Genomic DNA, 15515 nt, shown 5'->3' on the forward strand with positions numbered 1-15515 from the left:
AAACAAAAATTCCTTAATTTGGGAAGGTGCTACAGCCCCTCAGCCCACCCCCTGTAGACATAGATAATAAATGATATACTTCATAATTCTGGAAATGGATGGATTTTATTCATGTTGAAGAGATGTAAAAAAATTATTTTTATTAAACTAATTTTACAATCATGAACGGTATTGCAAAAAAGTCATAATTGCTCTTTGCTAAAAACAAATGTTAAATGAAACATGATACTGTATTGAAGTAACTCAGTTTCGAAATAATTTAAAGTGTCACTAATTAAATACATTGTGAATTTTGCAAGAGTAGAACCTTCTACTTTTCAGAGAAATTACACAGTAAATCAGGCTTTAACAAAAAATCACTGTTGTACAATTATTTCGAAAGGATGACAATAACAGTTTTGAACGTTCATATATCTCTCAATTCCAAAACAAGTTCCATAGTTTCAAAACTTCATTAATTAAATGAAAGCTCTACACCAGGGATGTCCTTTTAATATAATAGGCCGCATTAATGGGGCACAGAACCTATTAAATTAAATATCTTGAAAAATAACTTTATAAAACAATACTATTAAAAACATATTTATGTCAAATTTGGACTAAATCTAATTTTTCAAAGCTTAACTGCTTTTTAAAAAAAAGGCAATCTGGCAAGCCTGTTCAGGCGCGTCCAAAATATCCGTTGCATAATTTGATCTAATGATCTTCTTTTTCAAAAAATAAATGCTTAATTTTTTTTTCTGTTTTCTCAAGAAAAATCCCAGTAAGATAATTTAAAAAAAAATAGTACTTGAAGAGCGAACGAGTAGCGGGTTGCACTTAAACATTAAGTGGACCGCACAGCCCGGGGTCACTTGTTGGATATCCCTGCTCTAAACTATAGTTAACATTCCTAAGTATCTCAACTCATAATTGTTGTAACGTTTTTGTTGTTTTAAATTCAAGGTTTAGTGAAAATTTCAAAGCACAAACAATAAATGGGTCATATTTTACTCCTTCTCTTGATTTTTGTCCAACATTGTTTTAGTCAACTCAGCACTTAATATGTTGTTTTTCTGCTTATAAATATAATTGAATCTCTTATGAATCATTAAATTTCTCAATCTTAATCCAATATGTTTCTTTCCATGTAATAGACTGATGCATGTCTTCGATGCATATAATCCAATATTTCTATTTCAAACACCTTTCAAAGGATTATTTATTTTATATGTATTATCTAAAGCTGTGAAACAAAGTAGTAAAACACTTCTGGAGATAAATGGTCGTGGAGTTATCTTTTTCTCCATGCAAGATGTCGTTAATTAATTGTGTATAACTGATGACGTCACAAATATGTCCATTTCCCTTATGTCGTATGCAAGTTTTGGTTCACATCGCAGAAAGTACCTTGTTCATTCAGCAGTGTTGGATTGGTGTAAAAAAACTAAAAAGACTGCTGGCCTATCAGTCCAGCCTAATAAAATTTGCCAGTACTTGGAAGTTTCCTTATTGGTCTTTTATGGTGACTACATAGCTAGGTCCTGGTGATTTTTGACTTGTATAGCTAAAAAAACCATTATCTACCTGATAGCTAGAATGCAATAGTTAGCCAGTTTTTAGTAATGTCAGAAATATAAATTAAAAAATATAGGTTCAATTTTGGACTTGTAAATTGATTACACTCAAATTCAATAGTTTCAAACTAATAAATAAAAGTAAACCCAGGGTTGGGTCATCCTTATAGCAGGCTAATGAGTGTGTGTTTTATTTATAGACTATACTGTAGCCCTCCTCCCGAAATTGATAATTTTTTATAATTATCACATAAAACAATCGTTTAAAAAAAACAATTGGTCTTTTCAATTGTATTATCAATTGTACACAACCTCAAGGTTTTTCCGTAGTTGTTAAGTAAAATATAATAATTAATTTTTTCTGGGCGCAGCCTCAATTGTCCTTCTGGAACTTTAAAAATTATATATCCAGAATTCCTACAAGAATTAAATCCTTCAAGCTATAAACCATTAAATATTTGAGCTGATTTTCTGGTCGTTTGTTGCTGAAACAAGCCAATTTTAATTAATCACATCGGGCAAAACCGGTTACTAACTAAATCATTTCAGTTGGGGAAGTTTAATCATAACCTCTCTCAAAGAGATAAGATACCTGAAGTCTGAAGTGGGAGGTGTGTGGCATGAACTTAATATTATACGTTCAAGCTATAGTTTATTATTTTCTTTGATTTTATATTCTTCAATTCTAGCTAGGAGGCAAGGTTAATAGACATACAAGGTTAGACCATCATGTCAAGTGGTTTGCTAGAATTTTCATTTTGATGTACGGTACTGATTGCTAGGCATGAGAGAGAGAGAGAGAGAGTTTGACGTCATAGAATATAACAACCGTACTTTAACAGTAACAGTCAAGGAGGGAGATATATAGCTCCTCTTGGTAACAGTTATAGTCTTTGAGTCGCCATATTTAAAAAGTGTGCTGTAAATAAAAGATCAGTCGGAAAAGTGTTATGGTATCCCTATTAACCTTACTAGATGTGAAGAAAATATAAAGAAAGCTAAGGCCGTAAAGACTATAATGATTAAATTTAAAATAATACTTAAGGGGGCGGGGGAGACTGATATATAAATCAGTAGTTCTAGGACCGATCCAATACTATCATCCAGTTAAAAGGGCTAATTCATGGAGTTATGGAGTAATATTCAACACTCCAAGGGGACACAAAAAGTAATCGCTACGACAACTACCTTGTACAAATATTGATCACGTGATTTTAGTTTCCCTAATTTGTTCCCAAACTATAAAATTACTATCCTTTATTATTATGACTTAGTAAAAGTTTTTTATAATTTTTTTTTTTTTTTTTTTTTTTTCATGTAGGATCTGGAAAGTCGTATACAATGATGGGTTCTTCAAAGGGTAATTCACAAGGGGTCATACCTAGACTCTGCAACGCTTTATTTGAACGAATAGCAGAGAAAACCTCCCCCTCTTGGCAGGCCAAAGTTGAAGTTAGCTACATGGAAATATACAACGAAAAAGTGCATGATCTTCTTGACCCTACCACTTCATCCAAGCATGGGCTTAAAGTGCGTGAGCACACAGTCCTTGGTCCATATGTCGATGGCCTTTCACAATTGGCTGTTTCTTCTTATAAAGTAAATCATTTTTTTACCACTGTGTAGATTCGTATAAAATATGACCGTCACATATGTAAAGATCAAAGAAACCGAAAAGTAACGTGGTAATCCCATCAATTTGAAGAGTTTTTTGGAGGAGAACAGCTTAGCTGTCATAATGTTTTGTTATATGAGTTACAAGTATCTGGGAGAGGAAAGAAATACACACAAATCTTAATCGTTATATAGCAAGGGTACTTAGAATGGGATTAATTAGATGTCGATTCTCAATTCCACTCCAAGTTCAACAAGGAATTATACTTATAACTCCCAACCAATCATCAGGGTTACGCTCTGTCTTTTATTAGCACCACCTATAGTTATTATTTTATACTTGGATGTTCCCTCTTTATAGTTAAATAGTAATGGTAACAGCTTTGGTTAATAAAAAATAATGGTGTTTATTGAACAAGTTTGCCCGCACGTTATACTTTCTCATTTCCATCTCAAAAAGTGCCAGCGGGTAGTTGAAATTTAAATATCGTAACATATTAATTATAAGGATATAACTTTGCAAAGCGAAGAATATATTATTGGACTCGACTCAATCGATCAGCATTCCTGGAATAAGTTTCCACCTAGTATTAGACCATCATTGGAGTTTGTACGCTATATTTCTATTTATGTATGCTCATAGTAATTTTCTGTCTCATGAATTAATGGATTTGATGACGTAGAAGTTCCTCTCCATGATACCTGTCACGTTCATCCTGTTATTATACTGAAATGGTTGATGGTAGATAAAGTCGTGGTACTTTACTTAATAAGATTTGATCTCCTCCGGCCTCATCCCTCACTCCACAGGTCGACTCCAAGTCCCCCCTTCAGAATACTTCATAAGAGACAAACTCACAAGCTTCTACACATTATGAGACCTTATATTTACTTGTATGTCTCAATATCTCGAAAAAGTCAAGATCCCTCTCCTCCTAATTAAATAATATGGTCTTCACTTTGCAAAGTTATTTCCTTTAGTATTAAAATATTGCGATCGCACGCCTTCTAGGTCATATTTTATACAACTCTAGCCTTATGTAACTATTATAACCCGTTGGAATGATCTGTTATCTTTTAATTTAATAGGAAATCGATAGTCTCATGGTAGAAGGAAATAAGAGCAGAACGGTTGCTTCTACAAATATGAACAATGAATCCTCCAGGTCTCATGCAGTTTTTACAGTCATTTTAACGCAAACATTAACGGATGTGCAAAGTGGAGTCAGTGGTGAAAAAGTGAGCAAGATGTCATTGGTGGACTTGGCTGGCTCAGAGAGAGCAGTCAAAACGGGTGCTGTGGGAGAAAGGCTCAAAGAGGGTTCAAATATCAATAGGTATTTATTAAATTGAGGATATTAAGAAGTGCATTAAAGTAATTTTTTTTCAATTTAAAAAAATATTTTTTTGCATTTCTTTTAAAAGAGTCAAATCTACTCTTTCTTCTATTTACTAATTCTATTAAATGTATTCAGTATGTATACACTATTGAATGACTTTATTTTATATCATTCCAGGTCCTTAACTACACTTGGTCTAGTCATTTCAAAATTAGCAGACAAAGCTTCTAGTAAATCTAACAAAGACAAATTCGTTCCTTATCGAGACTCCACACTCACTTGGCTTTTAAAAGTATTATTCAACATTATTAATTCATTATTATATTAATATTATTGCTCTACATAGGACAATCTGGGAGGAAATAGTAAAACCGTGATGGTAGCTACGATTTCTCCAGCTGCAGATAATTATGAAGAAACTCTATCGACTCTTCGATACGCAGACCGTGCTAAAAGAATTGTTAATCATGCCGTTGTCAATGAAGATCCAAATGCTCGTATCATTCGTGAATTGAGGGCAGAGGTTGATGCACTTAAAGAAATGTTGAAGCATGCAGCGGTACGGATTTCATTTATGTATAATAGGGTTCTCACGAAACAATTTATCTTCCAACCGTTTCCAGTATCAAAATTTGTATAAAAATATCAATCAAAAATGGTGTTAAGGGTAATAATGATGCTCTTATTAGGGTGTCTACAGGATTTTTGTCTGGTGTCGTAGATAGAGGAGCTCGAATGATCTAGCTCTCCAATCAATAAATGCCATAAATAAATTTAGTGACATTATTTACAATTTGCATTCTTGTTCTGTTTTATAAAAGAACATTTTCACACTCAGATATTTTATAGATAACGTCATCAGTAGGACCATTTTTTATGGCGTAATGGCCGTGCAAGTACCGATTTTAATTTCCATTCCGTAAAATGTCATATCTTATAGTCTCATGTCTCATTGAATGACTTAAAATAATAACACACACCATTTTATGGACATTCTTAAAATGACCTTTCTTTATAATAAAAGGTCGTTTATTTTCATAATTTATGGCATTGTGCGGGCTTAGGTACTTCTCCCCATGCCAAACATTAAACCGGACATGACTATAGCACAAGAATAAGGATAGCAGCTTTGGGAAATTAATTAAACACTGTTGACAGTTTCAAAATGTATCGCACTCTTTCAATATCATATCATATTTTTTACAACTCTACTGATTATTATATATTTTTTTTTTTTAATAAAAGTAAATCCATTTTGTGGCAATATGTAGAACAAATTTGTGACCCAAAGTGAACCTTTCCTCCCTTCTCATTTTTACATATGTAAGTGAAAATATCAAAGGTCTTTCTCTCTCTCTTTTAATCCTCATCAATTTGAAGTTTATATAAATAATTTAGAATATATTATGATGTATATTTTTTTTTACATTTTTTCTTCTTTCTTGAATAAATGAATAGAAAAGTTTTTGTATGTATGCTTTTCATAAGGCTGAAGGTATACATTTTCCCCAAACCTGTTTTTAAAAGAAAGAAAAAAACCATAATTTTCCATCTATAAAAACAGCTTTCTTTCTTTCCCTCTGAGTTATATCTCATTTTTATAATGGATGTACACTTTCATTCTTGAATTTCTTCATCTTCATTTTCCTTTATATATTGTAAGAAGATTGTTATAGAAGGTATACATCGAATCCATCAACCTTCTTCTCTCAAAGATCAATAACTTTTGAGGGATTGAAGAGGAAAATGGAGTCAAAATGTATAATGTATACTCGTATTATAACTTCTTATATACTTAAGAGATTAAATGTAGAAAATAGGGCACTTAGTCACACATGAGGCGGGAGATGATTTGAAGCTATTGTTATGTCATCATTTTTGGAGATAAAAAGGAGGACCTTCTCCGTTTAGTAACTAGGGATCGATGCAATCTTTTTTGAGCAACCACCATAGAAAAAAAGTAGAATACACGGGTTTTTTCATTCAAAATTGGTTTTTTAAGATCATTATTATATATATTTTTTTATTTTCTTTATGGAACGGAGTCCTTTGAACACTTTTCAAGCCATGGCTTAGCTTGAACGGCGTTCTTTCTCTATCAGGAAGTAGTATAACATTAAAGCATGAATGATTTTTTTTTGGATCCGATATTTTGGAAATAACAAAAATATCGTCACATTTAGCACAAACTAAAGAACGGATTGTCTTTTGATGGTTGATACTAACTGAAAATGAGGTCATTTCTTCGAAAAATAGCGCCATCTATGTGTGAAGGCTGGGACTTTTCTGCCTATGTGCTAACTCCCCAACAACTCCTGAAAGTTACTTTCTATTTTTGCTCGTAGTTACTCAATACGTAGTCATTTTCTCCTCAAGAATGAAAGAATAATGATGAAAACTTGACAAAATAATTATTGTTCAAGTTTCCTGCAACGATAAAACTCGCACGTCAAAAAATTATTAGGATTTACAACATAGTATATATATATATATAGAGCCCCTTTTTTTTATGAAGCGCTAAGCTTAAACTATACACACTTGTTACTACATTGTCATTTCTTACATCATGTAGTAAGCAGTTATGTGATAAAACTTAAAAAGGAGTTTACTACAAACATCCAGACATATTTTGCTTTATTAATATAGATTTATCCCTTTACTGATAGTTCAATCTTATAAAGGAGCATTATATTGTTTATAATGATTTTTGTCAGCAGATATGTCGTTCATCAAACTTAATCTTCTTTTTTTGATTACACACACGAGGATTTAGGCAATTTAATCATCTCTAATAGTCATTTACATGTGAGGTTAGAATTTTTTTCAGTTTTGAAATTAAAATCCTTACTCTGCATTTCTAAGGATTAAAATAATTGTTTGGCTTTTTAAAATCTTTCAATATTAAAGATTTTTGAATTTGTCGTTAGAGAATTTTTGTACAACTGCTCAAATCCAGGATTCCCAAACTCCTGCATCAAATATGATACGTATATTACAATGTGATATAGATTGGTACTTGCAGTCAAACCACTACATTAAATATCTACGCCCATCTACGAATTTTTGAGCAACTCACTTGAAACAAAAATTTCTTTATAAAACAAAGGAATAATACAAATCGTCTTTTATATAAAATAAAGTCCTCAAATTTTGGAACTAATAGCCCCTCCCTCTTCCCTGAAGAATTATCCTGATGTCGTTCCTCCAAGTGGATTTGAATTGTCCTAAATGACATTTTTGTTTTATATCTTTTGTCGAAAATCTATATAAAGGTACCGAAATACTTATACAAATTTGGCTTGTAAACCGATACGAAAATATTGGTATCGTGGCAACACACTGTTATTATACTAAGATGTATGGTTGTAAATTGTAAGCATTTTCTCTCTCTCTCTATATATAAATAATAAAACGGTAACGAGGACAATTTGAAGATTGTTGGAGAGGAGAACAGCTTAACTGTCATGACGATTCATTAGATTAGCTGGGATCACTTATGAAAGGAAATAAATAAACACAACTCCTACTCTGTATTCAGCAAGGAAATAGTAAGGAACTATCCTGTTATTGATCCTCAATTCTATTATGAGCCTAACAGGGACCTAATAGATCCTGTAGAAAATAAAACAACAAAATTAATAAGGAATTTGTGGCATTGCTTCAGAGTTATTATTCGTCGACAAATAGACAAACTGTGTTGCATTAATATACAAGATAACTCCGAAACAAATCCTCAGCGTTGCACTCCGGCATTCTTGAGCACACACACCCTTGATTAAACTTTACACTTAGATGGTTTTGAAAAACGCTATAAAAAGGCTTCGGATTTACAACCCTACTAATATCTAAGGACTGCATTTTGAAGTGACTTGAACAAATGTTCTGGACTATTTGTTTGGCTTCATAATACATGGATTACATATATATTATATAATATAGACCTTCATTTTTTTGTATTACTATTATCTATTAAAACTTTCTATGACATACAGGTTAAATACTCAAAATGTAATTTAAATTTTTGTCATATTTTAGAATGAGGCGTTCTTACTCTTTGTACAAATATTATCATTATTGACTAATTGCTTACTCTTTTTTTTTCTCTTCTCATTAGCAACCTGATGTTCTGAATGAAAAATTAAGTGAAAATGAAAAATTGATGAAGGAAATGTCACTCACATGGGAAGAGAAGCTTTTTAAGACGGGTGTGTAGATATATCGTTCATTTTTAATAAATAATAATTATCTATCTGTAGTCAAATGTCCCTTATATGTAATGAGAAATAATGAGTCATTGATAACTCGCCTACGTGTTATTATTCCAGATGTTAAATAAATACAATAATATCCTTATTATTATCTTCTATAGCCCATGATAAAATATTAGATTAAATGTGATTATATTTTAACGGCTTTTTTTAAAATTTCCTCGGATAACATTAGGTCAAACCCAGGAAGATAGACGTCATGCGTTGGAAAAATTGGGTGTCTCTGTGAGTGGTATCAAAGTGGAGAGTAAATACTTCTTAGTCAATTTAAATTCGGATCCATCCCTGAACGAATTGCTAGTCTATTATTTAAAGGATTCTACTTTGGTGGGTCGAGATGGAGACATTCAATTGAGTGGAGTTGGTATTCAGCCAAAGCATTGCATCATTGATATTCAAAACGATCGAGTATGCCTTGTTCCTCTTGAAGGCTCTCGAACATGTGTTAATGGTGTAGAGATCCATGAAAAAACTGTTCTAAGGAACGGAGATCGTATTCTTTGGGGATCCAATCATTTTTTCAGGATCAATTGTCCCAAAAGTTCAGGTAAGAGTAATGAAATTAGGTTATTTGGTTTTTTACTAATTACTGTCATTTTATTTTTTGTAGAAGATTTAAATTCACCCGTTCCCGTTGCCTTTGATTGGACAATGGCACAGGAAGAAGTAATGCGAGCAGATTTAAATAACGATCCTATTCAAGAAGCTATTGCTCGATTGGAGAAACAATACGAGGAAGAAAAACAGAGTGCTCTAAAGAAGCAACGTCAGGAATATGAAAAACATTTTCAGCAGCTAAAGAACTATATGAGCCCCTCCACTCCTTATATGCCTTATGACCCATTTAAAAATTCAAACGGTAAAACTCCGTCCACTCCAACTGTTCTTTTAAAATTAGAAAAATGGGGCCAGGAGCGGTGAGTTTCATCATGATATTCTTTAATTTCATATAAACTATTGTTCTTATAAATATTTAATTAATTTTTTAAGAGATGAAGCGTTCAAGAGAAGTTTATCAAAGCTTCAGGAAGATATTGTTCGAGCCAATGGCTTAGTTAGAGAAGCTAATTTCTTTGCTGAAGAAATGGGTCGTGAAACGAGATTTAGTGTCACTCTTCAAATTCCACCACAAAATTTAAGTCCAAATAGAAGGAGAGGAGCCATAGTGAGTGAGCCTGCGATATTAGTCAAACGAAAAGACAGAGGAAATCAAATCTGGTCCATTGAAAAATTAAATTTAAAGTTGATTGATATGCGTGAACTATATGACGAAGTTAAAAGGGATCCACATCAGAGCATAATGAATAAAAGTTTCTCAGATCCATTCTATGAAACCACTGAGAGTTATGATCTCATTGGCGTAGCCAATCTCTTTTTGAATGTTTTGTTCCATGACGTCGTTTTAGAGTACTATGCTCCCATTATTTCACAGCATGGAGAAACTGCGGGTCGACTAAAAATTGGAATTCAAAAAGTATCTGGAAATTTGATTCCGGGAAATTACGAGAGCTCTTCAGAGTCAGCCAATTTAGTTCAACTCAAAGTAAATTTCAGAAAGAACTACGAATATTATATATAGCAATTCTTAAAATGATTTATTTAGGTCACAATAAAAGAGGCCGTGGGCCTACCACCTGCTTCAGCACATTTCGTTTTTTGTCAATATACTTTTTGGGGTGATAGTGATGTAACTGTTGTTCCACCTCTCGTCAATGGAGCAGAGCATAAAGGAGAGACGGAAGACTCTGCAACGTTTCAGTTTGAAAATGTTAAAGAATTCCTCGTTCCAGTCAATGAGGAATTTATCGAGCATTGTGCTGAAGGTGCTCTCTCTGTAGAAATTTATGGTCAGCAATCCTTAGGTCTAGGACCTCAATGGGACACTGAGAAACAAAAAGCGAAAGCAAGATCCTTGGCAGATCGGTGAGTTGTATTATTTACGAGTACTAAAAACTAACATCGCTTTTATTTACGGAAGTTTATTTGATAATAGAATCACAGAACCTTTCCATTCTTCATTATTTTGCCCTCATTCCGGGCTTATGTTATACTTATATGCATACTCATTCCAGGATCATTATTTTCTAATATCATGGAATTATCTTTATAATGTAAATGTTGTTTTCGGAATTTACCCTTTTATTGCTATGATTGTTCTTTTTCCTTTATCTTTATACTCTTTATACAGGGATAGATAGATATTCTAAGAATAAGGAATTCATAAGAGATAGGATAATGAAAATAGTGCTTAAGAATGAATACACAAAGATAAGAATATCAATAGAATTATTTGCCCTATTTGTATATTCATATTTATTATAAAAATAAAATGAAGAAGAAGAATATGAAAAAGGCTAAATATTTAGATCCTAGAAACATAAAGACTTATGATGTACATTTATTTGCTTGTGTTGTAAACATATATACCGGGTGGGGACTGAAAATTTGCTCCGTTTGAATTTTATATTTGCATGATTTATATATTTTGGTGCCCGGTAATTTTGTCTCAGGGTATTTAGCCTTAAAGCCATTTTGCCTCAAGGATATTTCGTCTTAATATATAAATAAATGAAGTGAATATGTCGTTATTCTTTATTTTTGGTTGCCATTGATTTCCCTTTGAATTTTTGTAACCAAAATACGCAATATTTAATACAATAAAATGCATTAAATGTTTTGTTAACTCTAAGAATAATGATGAAACTATGCTCTTGCCTCATATTATGATTGTTCGTCAGTCTATGAGTCTTACTAATATTAATAAATCATCATGCCCAATGATGATTACTAACGGAGAAATGATTAGGAATTCTTCTATTCGATTCGTTGCCGTTTAAAAAAAAAAAAATCTTCTCAACTAATTTTATTGCTTATTTTGCCTCTGGTTTGAATTAATTACATTGTTAGATTTTGTGAATGTATGCATTGGAATTTTGAGGCATGATTCCATTATTTAAAAAAAAACAACCATTGAATGCGTTTTATAGTAATATATCTTACATATTTTGATTTAAAATTCCTTGGGAACATCAATTTTAAGCAAATATAACTAAGGTTACGTATAAAATCGAAATATCCTTGAGGCAAAATGGTTTTAAGGAAAAAATTTCTGGGGCAAAATAGTTTAGGACAAAATTTCCTAGCGAGTAGCAGGATGCAGCAACATAATTTCCTTTTTTCCCCCAAAAAGGGGATTTTATATATCCGAAAGCCTTATTTTTGTGTATAGTGATAGTACGCGTTGATATTTTTGTCGCGGTTTTTGGGAACAAGAAAAATCTGTGTTATATTAAATCCAGGTTATTCGACTACTTTTTGTACTTAAACCCGTAAAATGAGAAAAATTATTTTTCAAAGTCCACTTTTTACTATTTTCCCTTTGTATTTTTTAGTATGGTTAGAACAATAAAAACCTTTTATTTATTATATATAATTATTAGAAATAGTTTATGACAGAAAATGTAATTGTAAAATTTAATCTTAATTGGGATTTTACTTGATTTCAATACTGTTAACTTTAAAGAATCTAAGCTTAACCAATATTTATTCAGTAATCTTTTTAATTGCAAGTTTGTATAATTAATAACCAAACGTTTTAATATCAAATCAAATACTTACAGGGCCCTCCCCCCAATGCAAAAATATACGGTTCTATAATATGAATTTGTAGGCTTAGTATGAACAACTCATCAACAACTACAAAAATTCTTGTGGACCTCAATATATAGTTTTTATTTTAAATTTATGAGCATATTATAAAAAAACTGAGATATGAGGGACTAAACAGGGAGTCTAGACAAACACTGCGTTATGCCAAAAATCTGCAGTGTTTGAAACTGTGCTTTGCAGCTCTGCAGTTGTCGTCTCCTTTTGTCAGTTGACTTTTTTTTTTTTTTTTGGGGGGTTCTCTTTAAATAACTTTTCATTGAGAGGTTTTAGAGAGATAGTTATTTCATACAAAAAGATGTAAATAAAATTTGTGAACAAATCTTATTTTAAAGTTTTTGATAATTAATTATTCAAATAATTAGATGAGTTTCGAAATCAGAGTTTAAGATTGACCAACACAAATTGAAACTTTGACCTTGAGTTTTATGTCCCATTTTGAATTCATTTTTTAGCTTAATTGTAAATAAGATATGTTTGCTGACAGTGAATATTTGACAGATATATGTTGCACTATAATTTTTTTTTTTTTAAATCCGTCTTTGTTAGCCTCAAAGTTTTGAATTGCCATCGTGTTTAGTTTTCACCCTGTGTGTCTAAATATATAAATATATGTATTTTTCTGAGAGGATAAGAATGATGAGTCAACAATTGTTATTTTTTGTTTATTGAAAGGAATTATACAAGAGAATATAAGTCATTCCATATAGAAAATTTCCCATTTCATAATAAAAATAACAGAATCATTCTGTATCAATTGCAATTGAGGGGGTGATTTTGATAAACGTAAAACACGGCCAATAAGATTGCATTGCCATATTTATAAAGAACAAATAGCGGACAAAAAATATATTTTCGTGTTTTTCTTTGTTTGTGATTATTCCATTCATCTCACAGCTGATAGCAGATGATCTGTATAAAACTTTATCACAGCTAAACTACTCTCATCCCAAATATTCTTCAAATCGTCTGGGTAACCAAGTTGACTTTCGGTTTCTCTTTTTAATATACTAGTGGATCATGTTTTTATAAAATATACAGAGTTCTATAAAATATCACCTGTTATTATATACAAATAAAAGAAACAAAAAAATGAACGTAGGCACCCTGACAATTTCAAAAACGTTTGTTTTTTGGATTTTTATTTGAAAAAGAATAAATAAAAACCCGTAGCTATTCATAAAAAATTTAATTTTTGGGAAAAGATTTAATTTCACACATTATATTTTTTATAACAATATTCCCAAAACCATTAAAAATTAAATTTTTTGGAAAAAAATTTCAAATATTAAATTTTTATCCATAGGTATTATCAAAAAATTAAATTCAAATATTAAATGTTTTGAGAAAAAAATAAAAAATTTATTGCAAAAATTAAATTTTTTGATCTGCTGCATAATTTGTCCGAGTGACGAAATTTTAGTAAGTAGTAATCAGAAAAAATTCCTTTTTTTGGCTGGAGGGGCTGTAGCCCCCTGTGAACGCCCTGACTTTGTGTTGTGTCGATCCTTATTTAGAAATGAATACTGCAGTCTCATCTAGTTCAGTCCAGCAGTTCTTCACTCCTAAATCTGATTACGTTCAGTCCTTGATGACATCTCTCGACTGTATTTCTTTTCTTTTTTAATCAGTTCAGAGTCAGATAAGACCGGTCCTCAGACTGGAGTTGAACATACCAAATATATAGAGACAGAAACAACACTACTTACACTCCCGAGCAAATCGTCCTTGTTACTCTTCATCTGTCATGACCACACGCAGGAGTAATTAATTTATTCCCTTCTCTATAATTAAACAATAATTTATCTCATTTTTGGAAAGAAAAAAAACAAAAAACTACAGATATTGCAGCCTGGAAAAAAATATCACATCCGCTAATGTCATATTTGTTACATTTCTAACTCTACATATGTTAATGTATAGCCGGAGGAGAGCCATTAGTGTTATCTTTAGTTCTTTAATTTTGTATCATTTTGCTCTGGGTTTAAATGTCTCTCAAAATATATAAATATGGCAGTTAACTTAATCATTTTCTTTACTCTAATGGTCCTACATCGTTATTAATTGGGCATGTTTATTGTTCTCAATATTTTAATATTGCAGATGTATACATTTATTTATTGATAGCAAAAGAGGGGAATGGTGGAGATTGGAGAATATGGAAGAATATCCATCTATAACTTACAAAAATAATATTATACATACATAATAATATATACATATCTAATAGTGTTGAGACTCGGTCCAGCACCGATTATTTTTTTCGGTTCGGTCTGAAGTGATTTTTTCAATACCGATTTTTTGGTTCAGACTGCGACCTCAGACCGTGGACCGATTTTTTTCTGTCCCATATTGTGAACCGATTTTTCTTCGGTCTCATATATTATGAGAGACCATTTTTTTTTTTTTTTTTTGTTATCTTCACTGTATTTTACATGTGATTATATTTTCATTATGGAACTCGAACTCTTGAGTTTTTATAGAAGTATAGGATGATTCCATGAAAGATTTGGAATAATTCTATGATGTATATTTTCCTTTTTTTTTGATTAACTATCTTTTGGCTTTTAAAAAATTCGTTTACTTTTTGTTCAGTGTAAGCACTCGATGTATTTTATCTCAATTATATATACCACCAAGTGAGCGTCACCTGGTGAGGAAATAAATTTATTAAGTACTTCGTGTTCTTCATTTATGAATGTATTAATTTAAATGTTTAGCCTTCTATTATAAAGTATACCGGCGTTGTCTGGGACATTACGAAATTAAAATTTAAACAAAAAATAAAGAATTATTCTCGCAGTACATTTTTTTAAAAAGTTGATGGATTAGGTTTGCCCGGCGTTTTCCGTGACATTAATAAATTAAAACTAATTCTTAACTCTTCTACTTCACATAATGAGTATAAGGTTCGAAAAAGAAAAAAATATTCAAGTTGAACCATCGTTTGCTCATTTTTCATAAAATCGTCAAAAATCCTTTGTCTTATTCTCTTTTCTTTTTTTCTTCCATAAGCCTTATAATTTCCTTTTAAAAAAGTGTGCAAAGATACATACCAACTTGCAGCAAGA

General features: G+C 31.5%; 1 protein-coding gene across 2 annotated transcripts in view; it reads left to right on the forward strand.

Annotated features, from left to right (window-relative positions):
- The window catches only part of Khc-73 (Kinesin heavy chain 73), a 217702-nt gene that overhangs the window by 89459 nt on the left and 112728 nt on the right, over positions 1-15515 (forward strand). For both annotated transcript variants that reach the window (XM_040727993.2, XM_040727994.2), the window contains exons 4-12: positions 2878-3155; positions 4260-4507; positions 4688-4802; positions 4857-5069; positions 8625-8715; positions 8954-9325; positions 9389-9695; positions 9769-10321; positions 10382-10701. In XM_040727993.2, coding sequence (XP_040583927.1) covers positions 2878-3155; positions 4260-4507; positions 4688-4802; positions 4857-5069; positions 8625-8715; positions 8954-9325; positions 9389-9695; positions 9769-10321; positions 10382-10701 — 2497 coding nt within the window. The remainder of the gene's footprint in view (positions 1-2877; positions 3156-4259; positions 4508-4687; positions 4803-4856; positions 5070-8624; positions 8716-8953; positions 9326-9388; positions 9696-9768; positions 10322-10381; positions 10702-15515) is intronic.

This window comes from Lepeophtheirus salmonis, chromosome 2, assembly GCF_016086655.4.
Source record: "Lepeophtheirus salmonis chromosome 2, UVic_Lsal_1.4, whole genome shotgun sequence".
In the NCBI taxonomy this organism is placed as follows: Eukaryota; Metazoa; Arthropoda; class Copepoda; order Siphonostomatoida; family Caligidae; genus Lepeophtheirus; species Lepeophtheirus salmonis.